The sequence below is a fragment of the Chanos chanos genome, chromosome 6 (assembly GCF_902362185.1).
Source record: "Chanos chanos chromosome 6, fChaCha1.1, whole genome shotgun sequence".
Lineage (NCBI taxonomy): Eukaryota > Metazoa > Chordata > Actinopteri > Gonorynchiformes > Chanidae > Chanos > Chanos chanos.
This window is the reverse complement of record NC_044500.1, coordinates 25,019,423-25,042,531: the sequence shown is the minus strand read 5'-3', so window position 1 is coordinate 25,042,531 and position 23,109 is coordinate 25,019,423. Positions and strand designations below refer to the sequence as shown.

Sequence of the window (23,109 nt, the reverse complement as noted above, 5' to 3'; positions counted from 1 at the left end):
TACACACTTAATTATCTCCGTGTGGGGATTTGCTGATTCGTGGGCCTCTTAATTACTGGGTGGTCCCCTTCAGTGTTATATCTAGGCTGGCGACTGCTTCTTGGGTATACGTCTTCTACCGCTCCACCTCTTCCTATGAGACTTGTTTCTGTATTGGTGGCGTGGTCTGGAATTTGGCTTGGCTGTTTGAGTCGTCGTGTCTGTCCAATTTGCTTCTCCAACAATTTTAAGTGTAGTTGGCTCATTTCTGTGCTGCAGATACGGAGTAGTATTGTTCTGCTTTGAACCTCCACTTAAAGCAGCTTTACTTTTGTTTGAGTCTCTGTTCTGTTGTCAAATAGTGTGTGGGAAAGGGCTTTTGGAGCTCTCACCCTTTTGCTGTTGGGGAAGCTGCATCTCCGCTCCCTGGCCTTTGTAGGCCCGGCTGTGCACGACAGTGGACGGCCATCCTCCAGTTCACTGCCTCCACCATCCAGGATGCTGCTGTATTGTCTTCACATTAATTATGGTTACTACTGTTTTGTTTAATTCTGTTTTTTTGTCTATGTTCCGTATTGGTTCTCCTCTGCTGTTTTGTTTGCGTTCGAGAGTGCTGTCGGCGATCTGTCTTCGTCCATTCGTCTTTTATTTTAGATTAGATTTATTTTGCGGACCCTCCTGAGTATTGTTGTTTTGTTTTATTATTGTTATTATTTTTGTCTGTATTTTTAGTCGGTTATCGTTCTCAGCCTGGCATGCACAGGCTAAGTAATTTCTGGCCTGTTCACCTTTCCCTCTTTGTTTTTCTTATTTTATTTTATTGTTTATTGTCTTTTTTCTCCATTTTGTTTAACTGTACCCCAGTTCTCCATATTGTTTTGTATTACCCATTTTGTTACTAGTTTTGTATCTGGATTTTTAGTGTATTTCGTTTCCCTCCATTTGGTTAACTTTACGTCAGTGTGGGGTTGCTGCTGCCTCCCTCTTTCATTTACTGTTCTGTTAGGAATTATATTGTGTGTGTGTGTGTCTGTGTCTGTGCTTAACCTGTATTTTTGTTAGTTATCGTTGCCCATTGTGGTTTTGTTTATCTGGCCAGACGTGGAGTTGGGGCGGCTGGAGGGCAATGCCGGTGTTCCTCCCTGCTTGAGAAGATAAGTGGCATTAAATAAGGACCTGGCTATTATCAATTTGTCTGCTTGCCCCCCACACCACGTCATTTTGATAACTGTTGTTTTGATTGTTTAATTTCTCTTTTTTCTTTAGCTGGACAGGGGCTGTTGGGCTGAAGCAGGTGGCAGACTGGTCCCCAGGTGGTGGAGTCCCTTCACTGGCCCTTTTACTGTAGAGCACTCAGGGTGTTATTTGGATTGTCTGGTGTGTATCGTCTGGACCCCTTCCCCCTTCAGCTAGCCCCTTTCTGCCATGGTAAGCCCCAGCCCTGCTCCTGTTTTTTTTTTTTTTTTAATTTAATTAATGTAATATTTTGCGTCTAGATACTTGTCGTCTTCTGTGTGTGTGTTGATGTTGTCAGTGTCCCTTCCAGCTGTTTCTGGTTTACTGCCCCACGAATTGGTGGGATGGCCTGTCTGTCACTGAAGTTGTTAATCAAATTTTAATATTATTTGTGGAATCGCAAATCACAATCGTAATCAAATGCTTACAAATTTGTGCGATCTTTTTGGGTTCAAAGTGGTTAACCCATCTGATATTTTCCTGGAGGTGAGATTCCCCTGGGTTGCGTTGTCGATACCCTAAACTTTCAATGCAAATCAAATAGACTTCCTTCCCCCTCAACTCCGCTTGCCACAATTATATTTAAGAAAAAAAAACAAACACATCACCTTTTTTAAACAATGAACTCTTTATTTAGTCTGTAGACAAACAAAACTTTCCATTCAGAAAAATGGCAGCATGACTGACTAGGCCGGCAGTGGCAGAGCAGTGTTTGCAGACTATACTTTGTTTACTTCTTACCCTCGTCATCATATTGAACGCTGAAACCAAAATGTTTCCACACAGCGGATTTATACGACGGAGAATTAGGGCCATATACTGAGAGGAGAAAATGAGGAAATTTCGAGGTTAAGGTCGTAATATTACGAGAACAAAGTCGTAATTTTAGGCTATGTGTTATTTTAGAGGGGGAATATCAGAAGAGCAGCCTGCTGCCTGCATTACAATGAGGAACGTGGAGCATCTTGTGAAGCTGTGCTTTAGTATGGGTTTCATAAATAATGATGCTTGAGGCAAACAGCAGTTGCCAGAAGCAGGCTGAGGCTGCCATTGACTGTCCTCTCGTCTGTTTTGTTGGTTGCTGGTAATATAGTTTCCTAAAAATTATGGGTTTTTCCCCCTCAAAATTTCACAATTTTATTCCTGTAATATTATGATTTGTCTCGTAATATTACGACTTTTTTCAAAAATATTTTGACTTTATTCTCATTAAATTACGACTTTATTCTCGTAATATTGTGACCTCATTCTCAAAATTCAGATTTTTTCCCCCTCCATGTGGCCCTAATATTGTAGCTTTGAAAGACGGCGGTGCTTCCCCACATTTGCTTCTCTCTGTCTCACTAGCACTCGCCATTGTCACAGCTGAGAGAATATTTGTTAGTTTCCCCACTCTTCTCCAGCTCGCATGTGCATACAGAGCGCTGATAGGCTCCAGAGATCTTATGTGGATCTGAATGTACAACGTGCGGGTACTCTGCAGTGCAATAAGCAAGTTTTGGAAATTCTAGGAAAATTACATCGTATCGTAATACCGCGGTTCATATGTACGTATTGAACAGTAGGGGGCGTAGTGAGCGGTTCGAAAACATACTGTGTACCGTTGCATCCTTAGTAGCCTCCCAGCTACTCACCAACCTGTATGAAAAACTGCTAAAACATTGCCATTTGGCAACAGATTAGCTCATCACACACTGATACTACACAGTATTATAAAGTAACTAATATAGTTTATTGCTTGTTTTGCAAATTATACAATGATATAGCTTCACTTCAGGTTGTACTGTCACTTCATTAGTCACTTTGTTAAAAAAAAAGGAAGAAAAACATCAGAACATTCAAATCCATCCAAATATCATGTCACATTTAGTATGTTATCATAAACAATCCAGGTGATGCCCATAATGAACACAAAAGGCATGTTGGCAAGTATTATTGAACAACCACGACTCATGTTCAGGCACTAGAGTACTATCTGTCTGGAGTGTGTGTGCGTGCGCGTGTGCGTGTGCGTGTGTATGTGTATAAGTGTGTGTAGCTTTGCCATATGTGAAGCCCTGTACACAAACATACTGAGGTAACTGCACATATCTATGTATATTTGGCAGTCATCTCTAAAACCTCCACAAGAATGACATGGAAACATTTACACCATGTTGAAACTTCAGATCAGCAATGTAGAAACAATTACACCATGGTGAAATTTCAGATCAGGAATGCAGATACACTAATGAAACAATATGAAGACATTCAGCTTACCTTTCTCACTCTGTTAATATAGTTTTATATACATATACATGTAAATGTTTACACATCATGGATATAGGTCTGTATAAAAAAATTATAAAAGAAAACAAAATAAAACAAAAAAAAACCCACATGGAACAGCTACGGAGCAAACTGCACAAGCACTTGTTTTTTGAAGCACTTAACATTTTATCCAGTAATCAATAATTCAAGACAAAGAGCCTGCAGGAGAACAGTGTTTAACTGAACAGCATTCTGTTTTTGAATGTCGATCAATTAAATATCACAATATTACTGTCAATATGACAGTGTCAAAACCATCAATTTAAAAATCAAAAATCCAGAATACACATCCCATTAAAGAACAAAAGTTATAGGAAAATATGATCTGGATCAATAAAGATTAAAAAAGATTAATCTTAAGAATAATTTGTGAGATAATGACCTTTCTTGTACAGCTGAGTTCACTTTTCGTGTATATATGACACTCTGTTCTTACACTCAGCGTGTGGTTTCTGCACACCACACTGCTGCAATGTTCCTGCTTTCCTAGTCTCCCAACTCAGGAATACAGATAACAGCTCTCTCCTGCGGAGAGCTACAAAAAACAGTGTACCTGTTATACAGAGAGAGAGTGCCTGTATGCAAGCTTGCAATAACATCAATACAGAGGAACTCCTCTTCAACAAAAGACATCTTTGCTTTGTTCTCCTCAGAAGCAATCATGAATTTATTCATGGAGGGATGTCAAAGGGTTACTTATTCTAAAATCAAATGTTAAATAATGTATATGTTTAATGAAAGGCTTCAGTGGATATAGCAGGGCAGGACGTCTCACACACAAACACATTCACTAATGCTTTTCATCACTCTGAGATTGCCTTGCACAGTCATTTAACAAACATATAAACACAATGCACACAGAATAAATACTTAACACACAGATACCAGTGTTCACAGTTTAAACTGGTCTCATGTTGCTGGCCTTTCACTTTTTTTTGTTTGTCTTGTTTTTGTTGTTATTGTTGTTGTTGTTTTTGAGTGAGATTCTGTGTGAGCAGGCCTGTTCAAATCTCACTGTCCAGGAAAATACATAAGAAAAAGTCATAAAGCACTGTTCATATAAATTATACAAATAGTTGCAAAATAGAAATATGTAGTCACACTGCTGGTAAATGCATAGATTTATCACTCTATGACTACTGACACTCTATACTGAAACAAGTAGAGAACAGAAGGAAAGTAAAATAATAATAATAATAATTATGATAAAACAAAAAAACAGAAATGGAAATTGAGGTAATAAATAGATACTGGAGGTTGAGATAGAGGAATCTTATAAGACATTCTTAATAACAACCAGTCACAGTAATCTGTCAAAAAACTACAACAGCATGGTTTTTAAAGCTAATGCATGTAAACCTCTCAAGATTAAAAAAAAAAAAAACTTCCCAAAGTCACACTAACAATCGCTTTCACAATCATTCATTCATTCATTCATTCATTCATTCATTCATTTATTCCTTTTGTGGCAAAACAGTCCACATAATGTACTCAGAGAGTCTTAGCCATCGGGAAATCAAACTGGCTGGTTTAAGTGCAGTTCATTTGGTAAGCCTCTCATTCCAGCTTACACCTCCAGCTGGCACGGCAGGTCCCCATTCACTCACTACACGGTGATGGGTTTAAAGTCCAGACTCAGGTGAAACGCCCCTGCTCTGGATATGCTGTCTTTGGTTGTCAGCCACTCAACAGTGGCTATAAAGGCGTGATCACTGTATCTTTGAGAGTCCATTAGCTAACAGGAGTTTGAGTGGGATTGCAGAGCGTGACACTGTCAGGGGAAGTTTATGCAGACCTGTGGGAAGAGAGAAAAGAGGAAGAGATGATGAAAGAGAGAGAGGGAGAGAGTGTGTGTGTGTGTCCATGAGTGTTTTTATGTGTGTTTGCATGAGTGCATGTATGTGTTTGTGTGTGTGTGTGTGTGTGTGTGTGTGTGTGTGTGTGTGTGCGCATGTGTGTGTCTGAGGCAGCTTGACTCACCGAATGCCTTGATGAGCTCTCGCTGCACCGCCCAGGTCAGTGTGTTGATGAGACAGGCAGAGGTCAGCCCGGCAAAAAGGACATTGTACATAAACACAATGTGAAAATTTCCCAGCCAGTTATAGCGACCAAAGTCACCCAAAAGATCAAATCGAGTGATGCCTAAGATTCACAGACAAACACAAAGATGCAGAGAAAGACAAAATCAGTTCAAATACACACAAAAGATTCTGTACACAGTTACAGTTATATCTAGATTTTTTAAATAGCAAATTTCAATACCGATATCATACAGTCATTGTGAAATGCTGTGCAAAGATTACGTCACAGATCCAACTGTAAAAGTGGTAAGTATGAATATATTTATTCATTTTTATTTCAGTCTAACTGAAACTCTCTTCTACCTCACTCAACTTCAGTGGGTTAAAACTCCCCTGACTTTAGCCCTATTCACAAACACATGTGATTCACACAAACAAGAAGACTGACACAAATTCAGAATTCAGGTGTAAATTCGAGACTGAATCAGAAGTGTCAGGGGAAGGAGGGCTTGGTGGATGGATTCAGAGACACTAGCTGAAGACTGAATGTAAATGTCATGTTGGACTGTCCAAGTTAAAGGTTCTTCTTGACAAAACCACCCACCCCCTTTACCTTCTAGTAAAAAAAAACAAAAAAGAATGCCTCCAGTTCGATGTACGCCTGCTTTTCCTTGCTTACCTAGAGTCCTACTGAACACGGGCAGAGCTGAACTCAACACCAGGAGACACACACAGTTGCCAATGATCTACATCAAAACAGAAATGAAATTTAATGGAAGAGTAAAGTACAAGTTTGTGTGTGTTTGTTTGTGTGTGTGTGTGTGTGTGTGTGTGTGTGTGTGTGTGTGTGTACCTGTGTGAGAGTGGTGTCCTGGGTTCGAGGCAGCAGACCGGAGGATAATGGAGAGCTATAAAAGCCCACAACTGATGATACCATCAGATATCTGTGATAGACAGAGTCAAGGATCCAACCAACACACATACACAAAGTTTTTGGCATCTATGAAGGATCTTACAGAAGTAGTGAGAGTTTGCGCTGAGGAGCTGTGCTAATGACACAGTGAGGGTTAGCTGGCACTCTGAAACCATCCTAACGACACAGTGAGGGTTAGCTGGCACTCTGAAACCATCGTAACGACACAGTGAGGGTTAGCTGGCACTCCGAAACCATCCTAACGATACAGTGAGGGTTAGCTGGCACTCTGAAACCATCCTAACGACACAGTGAGGGTTAGCTGGCACTCCGAAACCATCCTAACGACACAGTGAGGGTTAGCTGGCACTCTGAAACCATCCTAACGACACAGTGAGGGTTAGCTGGCACTCTGAAACCATCGTAACGACACAGTGAGGGTTAGCTGGCACTCTGAAACCATCCTAACGACACAGTGAGGGTTAGCTGGCACTCTGAAACCATCCTAATGACACAGTGAGGGTTAGCTGGCACTCTGAAACCATCCTAACGACACAGTGAGGGTTAGCTGTGTTAATGCCACAGTACTGGTCTGTGTTGTGCATGTGAAAGGACACAGGATGAGGATGACCTGCACCGCTGCACCCAGAGAACCAAACGCAGAGAATGAGGCCGCACCCAGCAGAGGGTCCTGTGTGTGAGAGAGTGAGAGATACTTATTATGTATTATTATATTATTGTGTGTTACTTATTATGTGAATATATTGTTTTATGCTGTAGTGCACGGGCACACATTTCACATGTTACTGTGGGTACAGCAGAAAGTTATTTCATGTATATAAAACAGACAATGAGTTTAGTATAAATGATGACTGACACAGGGATCAGTGTCTGTCACTGTCTCTTACCTCCATCCCCCGGGGCATGGCCGTCTCATCAAACAGCAGCTCCAGCACATGGAAACACACAATAAACACACACACCACCTGACAGACAAACAAACAAATGCACACACACACAAACGCATTTATCCTAAGGTCATAACCTGAATATCAAATGACCTACTAGTTTGATGCTCATCTTCATTTGCATTTAGTGTTTACACGAGGATAAGATCCCTTTATATAACACACTGTTATCAAAGTCCCACACCAGGATGTGACATAAGATCATCTTGTCCTTACTGTGAGTGCCAGCAGGAGCAGCATGGCTAAAGGGTAACCAAGGTTACGCTGCCAGGGTGATGCTCGCCTGCGCATCTCTGACAGAGAAGAGGAGAGGGATTAGAATGGAATTTTACAGGATCTTTATCACAGAGCATCTAGTGAGCTAGGCACAACTCACAGTCCTGTTACAAACTAGACTGCTCAGTTTGGCTTCACTCTTTCACCCCACATTAACACATTTGATCACACCACCCGTAACTATGATGACCACAGCTAGAGCTGAGATACCTGATATGTGAACAGTCTGTGATCTGGTTATCCTGTTACAGCTCATAGCCTTATACAGGAGTTATTCACACCGGTGTGTGTGTGTGTAAAGCAGCGTGATTCGTTTAGTAGTGGTTGTAGCACCCATTCTGAATTTTTTTGTGCTGGCGCCCTGTGCAGCCCCCTCAGCAAGATGCCACCCTGGGCGGCTGCCCATGTCGCCCATACCTAAATCCACCACTGTTCGTTAGAGTGGTCTGTGCGTTTGTGTGTGTGTGTGTGTGTGTGCGCGCGCGCATGTGAGTGTGTGTGTATGTGTAAGGCAGTGTGATTCATTAAAGTGGCCTGTGTGTGTGTGTGTGTGTAAAGCAAGTATGGTTAGTCAAAGTGGTCTGCATCTGTATAGACAAGCAGTGAGAGAGAGATAGTAAGTGTTTGTCACTAAAACTGAGACACGTAATTGGTTGTACTGGTATGGACTTTGGAGGAAGGCCAAAACTAAAAGTAATCTACAGAGTTTTCTGTGGTGCTGATCTATGGTGCAGATTACCCAGAGCTATTCGCCGAGCTTTTATGGCAAAATATCGTCTCCTCAGAGCCTCTCCACTCTGATTCATCCAGCACAAAGTGTCCCCTGAGAAGCAGGACACGCCAGGACAGAGAGAGAGAGAGACAGAGAGAGAGAGAGCGATGAATATAAAACTCAAACTATGAAATATGAGTCCAAGTAAAGTCAAGGTGAGTTCTTATAACAGGACCAGGACTCACGTCGGATCTTTTGGGAGAGAGCAGCTTCTTCAAACATAGCACAACTCATGGTGTCTTCCACGTCCTCCAGCAGCTATAGGGAGTGAGAGAGAGAGAGAGAGAGAGAGAGGAAGTAATGCAAATATTGCATTACACACAATCTCACCATAATGTAAAGAAAAATGTAGACAAGATTTTGGGTATATATATCCTCAAAAACTCACACTCACTCACTGACTTACCCTAGGTTTAACCAGGAGCTTTCCTGTCACACTAAACATCCGCGACAAACCAAATGGTGTACACACTGTGAATAAACAGATATATTGTTACAAAGTGGGGACACAAACACACACACACACAGAGGTAAATGTAAAATGTACTAGCAGGAAATGCTTGATGGTGTACAGTTATGAAATCTGAAACATAAAATTAAATGTCCTAAATATACACATAAGATGATTGAATTCTCTGTTCTCTGTAGCTAAAGCTAAAACAAATTGAAACAATTTCTCTCTCTCTCTCTCTCTCTCTCTCTTTGACACACACACACACAAACAACGCTTGAGTATACTTACACAACAGCAGCAAAACTCCAGTCAATGAGATACATGAATAAAGATATGGTAAATAATACTCCCACAGATCTACAGAGAGAGAGAGAGAGAGAGAGAGAGGGAGGGAGATTGTTAAAAAAGAGAGCATTTTCTCAGGGATTACATTGTCAAACTGACAGTTCATACAACGTATTGCCACAACATTGTGAATGAAAGAGAGAGAGAGAGTAAATGCTATAGATAATGTTGGAAGAGAATGTGGGGTTCTTACCGTACAGACTCTCTCTGGCTGTGCTGTTGTTCAGGAGTGCTGAGGCCACCCACACCATCCCCACAACTAACACTGTCAACAGGAGCAGGACCACCACGCTCTCATACACACGCGACATCACCCCCTATACACACGCATACACACACACACACACACACACACACACACATTTGTATGTTGATGATATAATGAAACATTTTTATGTTAGCACTCATTAACTGAGGTGAGGAAATTATTTGAGTGAGCTTGTGTGTACACATGTTATCTCTGGTCTGTGCTGACAGTTTGTGTGTGGACATGCTGTCTGTGGTCTGTATTGACAGTTTGTGTGTGGACATGCTGTCTGTGGTCTGTGTTGACAGTTTGTGTGTGGACATGCTGTCTCTGGTCTGTGTTGACAGTTTGTGTGTGGACATGCTGTCTGTGGTCTGTATTGACAGTTTGTGTGTGGACATGCTGTCTGTGGTCTGTGTTGACAGTTTGTGTGTGGACATGCTGTCTGTGGTCTGTATTGACAGTTTGTGTGTGGACATGCTGTCTGTAATCTGTGTTGACAGTTTGTGTGTGGACATGCTGTCTGTGGTCTGTGCTGACAGTTTGTGTGTGGACATGCTGTCTGTGGTCTGTGCTGACCTTTTTGGAGCCTGCAAAGCCCTCTGACTCTGTGAAGAAATATGCAAAGGGCAGCAGGAAAACGAGGGAGAGGTTGGAAAAGAGGAAGACAAGATTCCATAGGCCTGTGCAGATTAAGAACAATGTGTCAAAACAGATTTAATGTCTTTGACATTGGACTATTTTCATGCTGTTCCCTGGTTAACTCACTTTTGTAGTCTAAGTATTAGCCTGTACGAACCTATATCATTCAGGTTGGTGTGAGATCCTCTTAGCACCCTCTTAGCACCATTAGTCATTAGCACTGTATGTATGTACATTTCCACCAGGTGGCCCCATATTCCCTTCTCAACCAACATTTGTGTCTCACAAGAACAGTAACTCATTAGACAGTAAAACATAGCATGTGCATGCTGGCAGACATGTAGTCTTTTGTCTCCACAAAGCTTTCTGACCATGTGTGACTTATAGAATTTATAGTTAATTAAATAACTGTGTGTGTGTGTGTGTGTGTGTGTGCGTGTGTGTGTTTACGTATGTACCATGTATTAGGGATCCATTCAGCCACTGCATGTAGTAACTGTGAGGGAAGGAGAGCAGAACCTCATTGGACAAAATGGAGAGAGGGAGCAAGAGAACTGCACCAACAGATATAGAAAGAGAGAATGTACAGAGCCAAAGCCTGGGGACAGAGAGAGAGAGAGAGAGGGAGGTTATTACTGAGCACCAGGATTACTATTACTGTACTGACTCCTACAACAGGAATTAAAATTTAAAAATTGTATTAAAAAAAAAAAAGATATAGTTTATTTATTCAGTTTATTTATTGCCTTGTAGTCCTCTATTTGTGCATCATAAGTCATTATTATTATTTTTATTATTATTATTAATAAACCACTTACGCAATTTTGTTGACAGTGGCATCCTCATCCTCATCTGTAACAGACAAAGAAAGGAGACTGAAGAATGCCACAGTTAACAGTGCATTACAGTCACATTTCAGTGAATTCCAGTCATATGAAAAAACAGAAGATTTACTACATTACAGTCACGTGTGATCACAGACAGTTTAGCATATTATAGTCATATCAGATTCCAGAATGTTTAGTGCATTTACATACAATCCTATGTGAAAACAGAGGATTTGTGTAATGAAGGGTGAATGAAATCAACTTCAGGGTTCAGACTCGTATCACACCTGTCAAAACAAGCTGCTGGTAAAGAAACCATCTTGCTCCATGAATAACTGTCTCTGCTAGGTTTGTACGTGCAAACCAAAAATTGTGGAAATGGAAACCACAAAGCAGATTGTATGCATGGATTAAACGCAAATCTAAACTTCAAACATGCATTATGTAGCTGAGTTTTTGTTAGCATGGGCATTTCGTATGTTTGTGTATGTGATGTATTTGTGATGTGTCTGTGTGTGTATGTGTATGTGTATGTGTATGTGATAAACCCAGATCTGGTACAGTGCCTGTGTATGTGACAGCTTCATCTGGCTTGGTTACTCATAGAGGGAATAAGTGAGCACTAGCCGTGAATGTTTGTATGTAAATTAGCCTGGCAACAGTTTGTAACCATGGCAATACACAGATCTAAAGCAGATTCTGACTTAAAGACTTTGTATAAAACATATAAATGCTAACAGACTGTTCTGGAGAAAACAGAGCATGGGAGAAAAAAAGCATTGAAATGTGAGAGAGGAGAGAGAGGGAGGGAGAGACATGAAGTGACTGACCTGACGTTATTCCTAAAGAACGTATGTATGGAATAGTCAACATTAGTCAATGTGCTCTGGTTGGGTATGTTCTGTGTTCTGTTCTGTTCTGTGCTTTTGTATAGAATACAGTGTGACAGAGAATGTTTGACTATGTTTACTGATTTGTGTGCACATCAGTGAGAGAAGACAGAAATATGTGTTTTGCTGTATGTTTGAGAGAGGAGGAAGAAATACAGTTGCGGTCGGAAGTTTACATGCACTCATCATGGACATGAATGTCATGGCAATATTGGACTTTCAATGATTCCTTTGAACTGTTCTTTTTCTGGGGCAGAATGATTGTACAACATACATCTTTAATAGAAAAAAAAACAAGAATATGATGCACAAGTTTTAATTTATTTTGGGTTTTCTAAAATCAACACAGGGTCAAAATTATACATACAGGGTCAAAAATATACATACACTCAGCTGGATTATTAATATAATGGTGCTGAAAGTTCCAAAATATCTATTAACTTGCCAAGGCCTCTTAACTTCTCGTTAGTGATCGTGATTGACTACAGCTGGTAGCTTCTCTGTGCCAACATAAAAAAGGTTTGTTTGATAGCACTCACTGAATTGACCAACACAGTAAAATGGGAAAGTCCAAGGAGCTCAGTACAGGTAAGAGACAGAGGATCGTAGATTTACACAAGTCAGGAATGTCTCTTGGAGCCATTTCTAAACAACTGCAAATTGCAAGATCACTAGTTCAAACAATTGTACGTAAGTACAAGTTGTTGGGAGGTGTAGCCACTTTACCATGGTCTAGAAGAAGAGCCAAACTGTCACCCTCAGCTGAGAGAAAATTGGTTTGGATGGTCAGGAGCAACCCAAGAACCACCAAAGCACAGGCCTGCCATGAACTGGAAGCTGCTGGAACACCAGTGTCACTGTCTACAGTCAAACAAGTTCTACATCGCCATGGACTGAGTGGCTGCTGTCCAAGAAAGAAGCCCCTGTTCCAAAATCAACACCTTCGAGCTCGACTAAAGTTTGTAGCTGACCACATGGACAAAGAAAAAGCCTTCTGGAGGAAAGTTTTATGGTCAGATGAGACAAAGATTGAGCTGTTTGGCCATAATGACCAGAGGTATGTTTGGAGGAGTAAAGGTGAGGCATTCAACCCTAAGAACACTGTACCAACTGTTAAGCATGGTGGTGGTAGCATCATTCTCTGGGACTGTTTTGCTGCCAGTGGAACTGGCACATTGCACAAAGTGGATGGAATAATGAAGAAGGAAGATTACCTCAGAATTCTTCAGCATAACCTCACGCCATCAGCTAGACAGTTGAAACTTGGACACAATTGGGTGTTCTAACAGGACCCCAAACACACATCAAAGCTGGTTGTGGAATGGATAAAGCAGGCTAAAATTAAGCTTTTACAATGGCCTCCCCAAAGTCCTGACCTCAACCCCATCGAGAATATGTGGACTGTGCTTAAAAGTCGGGTCCGTGCCAGGAAACCAACAAATTTTAATTGAACTCTACCAATTCTGTTAAGAAGAGTGGTCAAATATCCAGCCAGAGTTATGCCAGAAGCTTGTTGATGGCTACCAAAAGCGTCTGGTCAAGGTAAAACTTGCTAAGGGACATTTAACCAAATACTTACTAGCTGTGCTATATGTATATTTGACCCTGTATGTATAATTTTGACCCTGTGTTGATTTCAGAAAACCCAAAATAAAAAAACTTGTGCACCATATTCTTTTTTTTTTTTCTATTAAAGATGTATGTTGTACAATCATTCTGCCCCAGGAAAAGAACAGTTTAAAGGAATCATTGAAAGTCCAATATTGCCATGACATTCATGTCCATGATGAGTGTATGTAAACTTCTGACCACAACTGTGTGTGTGTGTGTATATACACGGTCTCTTACTGTGATGTGTGCACTGATCGTCCTGGATTTGTGATTAGTCTAATACTCATGACCACCAGCACTCAACACATACTTTCAGCTTATTCTTACAGCTGAAAGGAAATGTTTCACTGTGAGGTGATTTGTTGTTGGTGTCTGTGAGATGTTAAGATGGGTATATCTGTGCAGACAGTGGGCTCCCAGTAAGAAGACTAATAGGCCAACACATTTCTCTCACAACTGCATCAGTCCTAATTCACATTAAATTATACGTGACGTCATTAACGTGTCACTGATTTGTTTCTTGGATTAATTGAGCTCTGTTTGTATTTTTCTGTGTCTGCCTGCTCAGAATGTTTCTCCTCTGCAGAATGTGTCCTGGCTGAGACCTGTGTGGGAATGTGGAGGGGAAGCCTGAAGGGAGACATTCATCAGTATGACTCTCAGACAAACAAGACCTACAGAATCAACTCTGTAAACCCCTTCATCCGCAGCACATGCGCGCGCACACACACACACACACACACACACACACAGGTGCACACGCACTCCCACACACCTCCACCAACAAAGACCTACATATCCTACCGTTCCTTCTTGCCTTCCTCCCTTCTAACAGTGAGGGTCATTGGTTTCCACACATGTTATCGATTAAACTGGTTGCATAAGAGCACCGAACTTGGCTTGGTATACAATTGGCTGTTGAAACAACAAAAGCCAAAGCAGCAGGAACTCTGTATTGTTCACAGAGGATTTTGATTGCAAATCTGAAATGAAAATCTCTTTGGTAATCATGATGACGTCGTTAAAATCTGGGTTTGATTAAAAAGTTGTTTCTTTTCCTTTTTGGGTGAGATAAGAGCAAACAGGATAAAATGAACGAATTTGTTTTTGGAAACTGAGGGTATGGGCATGATCCAACTCTCGGTGCAGGATACATGCAGCAGTAGACACAGCAAACAGTGATATATTTCACTGAAAACAGAATGACCATGGTGTAAACAAGCCTAACAGTACACAGGCCAAGGCTCAGGCACATCTGTGCTGGTGACAGTAACATGACAGTGACATAACATGCTGGTGACACCGCTCAAATGTCCACTGTGTCCAACTGCCCACATAAAAGAAAAATTACCTCGTGACAGAGTGCTGAAGGCCTGACAGTTTTTTTTAAATTGTGCTTTCCCCTCAAAAGGAGATGGTGTATGGCATTTGAGACTGGAAAAAAAACTCAAAATGAAGGCATTATATAATTTACAGCAGTTATTTTTGACTTCCAGGTGCATTTTTGGCAGAAATGTTTTGGATTGCAAGGAGTCCGCTGTTTTTCCTATTTCCCCTCCATTGAACATCACAGAGACAGAGAGGTAAAAACACTGGGCCCCTCAGCTTGTCTCTGCAGCATTCACTATCGCTTTCCTGTAAGACGATCTCCAACAAAACAACATCAGTACATGTGTTTATGAACTGTGTGTGTGCAAGTGTGTGTGTGTGTGTGTGTGTGTGTGTGTGTGTAAGCGCGCAATTTTGTCAAGTCCATGTGTGTGTGAATGTGCGTACATGTACACCTGTTCTGTGTGCGTTCCACATTCCTGTGTGCTTGTGTGTGTGTGTGTGTGTGTGTGTGCATTTGTCAATGACTAGGGGTATTATTATCCTAGTGTACAGGAACATTCCTGCCTGCCCTCACTGAATGACAGACAGACAGGCAGAGGGGCCAGGCTGGGCAGGGGAGGGGAACGTGTTGCATAACCAGTCATGGAAACAGTTTAGACCTTAGTGTGTTCTACAGGGCCCCTTCTCCAGGCATGCCCAGGCTTGTTTTGTGCTTTAACACTAACACGGACACAGACAGACAGACACACACACGCACACACACACACAAACACACAGGAATGTGGAACGCACACAGAACAGGTGTACATGTACGACATAATGGTGCAGCATGTTGCAAATCTAATATTCTAATATTGTTCATCATGTAGGTTGCTGCAGAACAGATGTGCTGGTGAAAACACATCCTGATTGTTAGATGAAGAGGGGTCTTCTGACACTTTATTCACAGAACAAACAGCCCTGTAACATGACCTTAGAAAACTTTCCACAGTCTCTCTCTCTCTCTCTCTCTCTCTACCATTCATCTCTTCCTTTATGCCCTACCTCTCTTCCCTTTTCCATCTACTTCCCGTTCCTGACCTAGGGGGAAAACAGGTGTACTGTAGTTGCTGATGTCATGGGCGCTGCACTCATATGGGTAGAGGGCCTCACGTGATCACACTGGGAACAGATCTGACTGACAGCAATATCACATACACTGCTTTCTCCCTCTGATTTACTGTGCATAAACAGAGATATAATTTACCCTACATGTGGCAGGCCAAAACGGGCCACACAGTGTTTTCCTTTCCTCAGTGTGTTGTGAAACGACTTATATTTCATATATGAGATGTATGGACCTATATGAGTGTATGAGTGTTGTTTATCAATGGAACTAATTTTATTTTATAAAAAAGGCTTACATGATATCATTGAATTGTAATATCACTTTGGCTACTGGCCTCATTCACTTAAGATGGTAATGTAGAAGAAACAGCCTGTGACGAGTGAACATGTGATATTGATAAATCTGTTGATTTAGGATTGGCTTTGATTTTGCTTTCAGCACATGCACCCCTCAGTACTCACCTGCAGCAAACTCTGCATTCTTCCTGTAGTGTTTGATGACGAGATAAGACACCATGTAGAGACAGGCGAAGAGCAAGACACTGATCTGTGCCAGAGGGGGGGGGGGGGGGGGGGGGGGAGAGGGAGACAGAGAACTACTTAAGTTAATCATTTGACGAATTTGAACATCTTATTTAACATCTCTTATTCGCTTACTTTGCTAGCTGTAGTTCCATTTACCACACATTTTAGACATGCATACCCGCACACATGCACGCACGCACATACACACACACATGCACACACACACACATGCACGCACGCACGCATACACACACATGCACAGACGTAAACATACACACTGAGCCAAAAGTGTCTGCCCTCTGATTTCACAGTGCCAACTGTACCCAAGCACAGAGAGTTAGCCCTCTGAGTCATTGATACAGGGAGGAATGTCAGCTTCAAGCTATTTAAAGCTTTCAGCAGCCATTTGAACCCTGAAAACAAGAGAGTTGACTTTCTCCAGCACAATCCAGTCACCACTGTCTGATGTGAGTTATGGCTCTCAGTAAACAGAATGTGCCAGAACTGGGTAAGCTACTTGGAACACACACACACGCACACACACACGCACGCACACACACGCACGCACACTCACTCACTCACTCAATCGCAAATACAAAGAGAGAGGTTCTTATGGCTTTTAGAAATGCTGCTGGGGTTTTTTTTTCATGGGGAGTTCAGATGTGTACCACTGACAGTGTCCTGTTTGGCTGAAGAAGGTGGAGGGATGAAGCATAACATCATCAAATAACGTGATGTAAAAAATGTCATAAGAAAACTAATTGTGGCAATGGTCATGATCTATCATACACTGACTAACAGGCCCAGATTTAGCACACGGCAACATTAATGTATGAATACTAAAGGTGTAATGGTTCTGAAACCGAGACCGAAACTGCGACACAAACGTCCACAGTCTCATGTTGCGGTTCCGGAAGACGGAACCAGGATATCTCAACCCGCTGCTACCCTGTTGCGCTCTCATTACATTAGTAATGTAACAAAACTCATTTTTCATGTCACAATTAACATTATAACACATGTAAATCACGAAAGTATTCTATTTAAAGTTAGGGTAAGCTGTATTTTTTGTATTAGGGGCGTAACGGTACACATATTAGGTTCAGGATGTTCGGTTCAGTGCGCGTTGTGATCCGAGTGAATATAGTCTAGCTTTAATCATGCACGTTACGTGCATAGCTTTTTTATGCTCTGATGGTCAGTCAATAAATTGATACTTGACAAGATAGTGTGCCCTCTCTTCTACATTTCTGTATGCGAAACTAAAAGTAAAAACTCAGTTTCGTCTCCGATTCCATGACATACCCGTAACTTAGCAAATGAATTAGCATATGTTCGACGATGCAGCTAAGCATGGCTACCGCAAAGGGAGGCAAAGAAAGCTGCAAGAGCTAAAGCTCGCACAGTGGTGGAATTGCAGACTCTTCCCCCAAATCCAGAAAGTCCACCACAGCCCTCAAGGTTTGCATAAATGTAGTATGGAAATAAATGAATGAAACACAACTCTTAGCCAAAAAATTTACTTATTATATTCACCTATATATTACTCACCTAGATATTACACTTACCAAATAGGCTCCCTAGGAATAGTTGTTAAATCTACATATAGAATTTCAGCTGGAATTATATTTTACATTAGTAATTGTACTTACCTCTAGAATTTCATATTTCATATTATTATATCTAAATTGTTATATATTTGTATATACCTGTAAAGACAAGAGTGGTGCCAATGCATATGTTACCACAATGATGTTGGATGTAAAGTGTCCTAATCCCATAATCCCCCACAACTATTCATCCACTCTTATTTTTAAAATAAATATATTGCAATGTCATTGAATTCTCAGTATCGTATCATCTCTCTTAGCACACATCAGATACCTGCCATCGCTCCAATAAAAGGAACAATGAAGGTGCATCAGATGCTAAATGTGTCACCAGGCAAGCTCAAATACCAGGACATCACATGTCTCTGTAAGAGAGAGGCAGGTATGTTGGATTGTCCCTGTTACCAGTTAATGGAGGCAACTATCAGTGAAGAAGATAACACTTTCCCTGCATCTAACCGCACAACTGAAACCAGATGGCGTCCACAATTCATTGCAGTGAAACACGTTGGAGAATGGTGTGTGGTGAATTATGATGACGAAACCTGTCCTGGCATTATTGAATAGGAAGAGCACAACATAATGGTTAAGTGTATGCACCGGAACAGGATAAAAAAAATTCCTCTGGCCTAGTCCCAGGGAAGACGTTACCTGGTATGCAGATCAACAGATTCGCTGTCTTATTCCAGACCCACAAGTCCTCAATAAATGCTCTGTACAGGTAGACAAGGCTTCATGGAAGTATATAGAAGAGAAGTAGAAATGAGCCAGAGAGCAGGAATTCATGCTGGTGTTCAGCTGTTCTTTCTGTTTCTCTCTGGTGTTTACATGACTGTTGAAGGTTTTTAAGATGTACTTCTTCAAGAACGTGTTCAAGAATGTGTATTTATGTAAATCACATTTTTATACCTACTAATAAATTGAATTCTAAAATGGATAAGCAAGGGGGGAAATGATTTATTTTAAATAGATTGAGAATGTACCCATTTTAACTGTTTAATAATAAATGTTCCATTTTTATATTTTGTCCCACTTTGTGTGTTTGGCTTTATGTGTCCACCCCGTCATGTGCTAGTCTACCCTGTCATGCACTGGTCCAGCCTGTCATCTTGATATTTTTAAATAATAATTCAGTCATAGTGTGAAATATCTGTATATATGATCTAGTGTGTTCAGCAGCTAAGTGGAGGCAATAATATGCAAATAAAAACTGCATCCAAATATCACAGGTTTCTCCAAATTAAAAAATATATATATATGTGTGTGAATTGTATGTTTCTTTAAAAACAAATGGTTTGCATAAAATATTTTATTTATTTATAACTTGAAAGCAAACAAGTAACCCTGTTTAGGAAAGGGACATCATACCTTTTAGGTAATGCAATTTTTTCTCCTAATATTGCAATGAAAACATCTTTACCAGTATTGTATATGTCCATGACAGGGTGGACATATCTTATGGTTTACTCTCCAAATATTGGCCCATAATTGTCTGAAAATATGTGTGGGAGCTCAGCTAGTATATATTTTTACAACTTGAGTGTCTACTATTTATGATAAGAATGGGAAATTATGATCAAAATGTGTGAGTATTGTGAGGGTTGAGAGGCACTCTGTGGTGATACTGACCCTAATGATCAAATTAATCAGGTGCCCCGAAAACCACAGCGTAAGTATCAGGTATTTTAAGGCAGCACAATGGAGACTGCTGTCCGTCAGAGTGATTTCACAGGGAATGAGAAACCAGATATTATAAACTAGTCAGACCCTTACAACACAGTACTTTAGAATCTGGGTCAACCCACTGGTGCAAAACCTGGTCTTATGTTACAGTACAGTTTCAAAACAAAAGGTAATTTAAGAAACAGATGACATAATTGTCTGTACAGTTATCATGATGTTGTGAAGTATACACAGGCCAGACACACAGAACACAGTATACAGTATACACAGTTTCCACACACATTTAGGACAGGTACCCTCCTTATTAGGTAACACTGAGACAACTAGGTCAAACATTCTACTTTACAAAGAGCACACATAACTTAGGGCTGCCATGAGTTCCCATTGAACAGAACTTAATAAATGAAGTGCCTCACAAAACCTCCAGGAAACACTAAAGAATCATTGTTCGTCACTGCAGCACTCCTGGCACATCTCTACAGAGCAGATGTGTTCTGTCACCTTCAGCCTAAACAACGCTACATACTTTATCAAAGGCACTGCTCCAGTGCCAACAACAAATGATCTGTCAATCAAAACAAAGTCTTACTGAACAGGTGAGCACCAGGAGTCAGAGCTGTGAAGTTTTATCTGTTTTTGGCAGTTTTACAGACGAAAGGACACTGGACAGAACTGCTGACCTGGGATTAAAATGGTGACACACTGGTTGAGAATGAAATGTTTGGAGGTCAGAGATGTAAGCAGTATTTCTCAGTACCATCACAGTGTCAACAGATTGGAGCAGGACCGTGGTGCAGAGAAATACCTCTACCCAAACGCACTGTTAAACCCTGTAGAACAGTAGTCCTGTAGCTGGGTGCGCAGGAGAACCAGGCTGAAGCAGTCAGAACATGTCAGAGGGATGCAGAGGTACAGTTTACTGGTAATGATGGCCACCTGCCACTGTCGCTGACTTGATCAAACAGAGAGGAGGGCACTGAAGGGAGACTTACCAAAAGTTTTGAAAACAAAAATCCTCAAGGATTCCTGCTTATTATAATCATTACTGTATACATGTATAATTTAAAGGCACAACTAATATAAATACAGCATTTATAATCAAATGCTATCAGTCAGTCTCGCTATGGGATGAATGACCATGAAAAGTGGATTAAACTCAAGTGAAATGGGCTCATTAATTCCCCTACATAAGATAATCCACCTTCAGCACACATATGTACACCGTGACACCACTTTCTGCTCTCCAAGTTTATCCAGGCCATACAAAAGCCCTTTCTTCATTCACCTTAGTACATACACGCTGTTTTGCATTCCATTGTCACAATGTGTCTAAATGGTGCCAATATAGGGATTTCTCTTTCCTTATTTACTTAATCCTCCCATTCAGTTTATCAACACATCACATCACACAACAATTGTGTGGCAAATGCTTATCTGCCTCTTTAAGCCTGTTTTTTTCCTCTCTTTCTTTTCCTTTTAGGCAGGACTGAATAAGATGTTGAAAAATGTGGACTAACAGTGAAAATGTAGGTCAGAAAAAAATAATGTTCTTCTCTAGCTCACAGTCTCAGACATGGGTAACTCTCTGTGACAGATTTAAACGCAAATACAGTGAACAAAACAATGTTGTATGGGCTCAGTAAATTACACTCAGCAAATGAAATATGTTGTCTCATGCCAACCTGGTTTAGTAATGAACTATATGTGTAAACAGTTAGCTGCTATTCTTGGGCACAAAAGATATTTATCATCCTTTGGTATAAGGAGATAGTGGTTCAGTTACTTTCTAAAACAAAGTCAGGAATTTTGGGTAAATATTTCATCGTTTAAATATCTCTCTCATTAATGCCCCCCCCCCTCCAAAACACACACAGAGAGCTAAACGTGCTGCACACCTATGTATGTGACCTCACAAAGTCAGAATTTAATGACTCTCCCATACCTATCAGGTATTGAGATGTAATGTCCTCATACTATTTAACACTGTGTGGATGTGCAGAGCATGAGAGAGAGAGAGAGAGAGAGAGAGAGAGAGAGAGAGAGAGAGGGGGGGGGGGGGGGTGTTGGCAGAACATGGGCAAGGTTTTTCAGTCAGTCACGCTTTAGCCGGTCTGTAAACTCTGTAGAGTCAAACGTCGTGTCCTAGCATTGCAAGGTTGTGACAGTATTTGGAGGTCCTCAAAAAAGAAGGACAAAGCCATGTATTAAAGAGCGCAGCGATCAGTACACTGTAATACAATGACTCATCAACACCACTGAGATACGAGAAAAACCTGCAGTATCAAGGTCACGCAAACACGCCACAGAGTGACTTCACAGAATATAACGAATACAGTCTTCATTAAAACAGTTACTTTGTACTGCACTAAACTGACCACTGGAATGTCCTAAACGTTTCTGTTGCGTGACTCGTCACGTTTTCCCTTAGAGTGGTGAATCGGATTAGTGAAGGTTTTTGGCTTACTGAAAACTCCAGAGGTTACAAGAAAAGAGGAGAAATATGCAAATTCCGAATAAAAGATCGCATTAAATGTTTCACGGAATTAGAATTCACTGCCACTGACAAAACGATTGTATTTCATGCAGCAGTTGTAGACAGTGATTTCAAGGAACAAGGTGTACTTACGATTGTCTCCCGCACACGGTCGTGAAAAAGCTGCTCTCGAAGCGTCACGTCGTCTCCTTCCATCCTCTGACGAACATGTCGCGGAAAAATATACAGCTTATACGCTGAAAAAGTTACTGTAGGGTCGTATCACCTTGGTCTATACTGACGTAGCAGAGTGGTTTAAAACGCAGTTCCAGGAGAAAAGGCGAGTCTGTCCCTCCGATGAAGCTGGCAGCCTTGTGTTGCTGAGGACAGGGTGTACAGCTGATAAACGGGTTAGGGGCGTAAAGCGGAGACGCTGAGAGATGCCTGAGGGCGATGATGACTAGGGAAACCAGCGTTTAGTCCAACGTCCAGTTATTTTATACGTTTTTAATCTGTTGTACTGTCTTTAAAGCCGTAACATTAACATATGTTTAAAAAGGTTAGACAGAGACAAACAAAGTGTTTGCAAGAAGTTTTTCCACCTGGTGAAATTCTGTGGTCCACTTTGAAACATAAAATTACATTCGATAGCGAGGTTTCTCCGCACCGCAGGCTGTTCTGAAATCCAAGGTTTGGTATGCACCGTCTGTTCAGTGTATGCTACTCTACATGTATGTCACACTGATTTTACTCGTCTAAAGCCTGGTCGTATCAGCTTCGTATCAGAGGCAGGGTATGTCTGCAGACTGTGAAATCAACTGGCATTCATCTAGTGATTATTCCCATGTACTATGCTGTGAGCATACAGAGAACCCTCTAGAAGGCCCC

General features: G+C 41.1%; 1 protein-coding gene across 2 annotated transcripts; it reads right to left on the bottom strand.

The window, feature by feature from the left end:
* Positions 1-5,234: 5,234 nt before the first annotated feature.
* Positions 5,235-22,437, bottom strand: LOC115814385 (limb region 1 homolog-like protein). Of its 2 annotated transcripts, none has more exons than XM_030777211.1 (17): positions 22,375-22,437; positions 16,393-16,477; positions 10,982-11,015; positions 10,622-10,761; positions 10,101-10,204; positions 9,468-9,591; positions 9,218-9,286; positions 8,882-8,946; positions 8,646-8,733; positions 8,443-8,526; positions 7,644-7,720; positions 7,368-7,445; positions 7,077-7,150; positions 6,400-6,490; positions 6,226-6,292; positions 5,506-5,667; positions 5,235-5,320 (listed from the first exon to the last, which is right to left on the bottom strand). In XM_030777211.1, the coding sequence occupies exons 1-17, from the start codon at positions 22,435-22,437 to the stop codon at positions 5,235-5,237; spliced, it is 1,491 nt and encodes a 496-aa protein (XP_030633071.1). The 2 variants fall into 2 exon arrangements, with proteins under 2 accessions (XP_030633071.1, XP_030633070.1); XM_030777210.1 differs by having other exon boundaries at positions 8,661-8,733.
* Between the last annotated feature and the right edge of the window lie 672 nt (positions 22,438-23,109).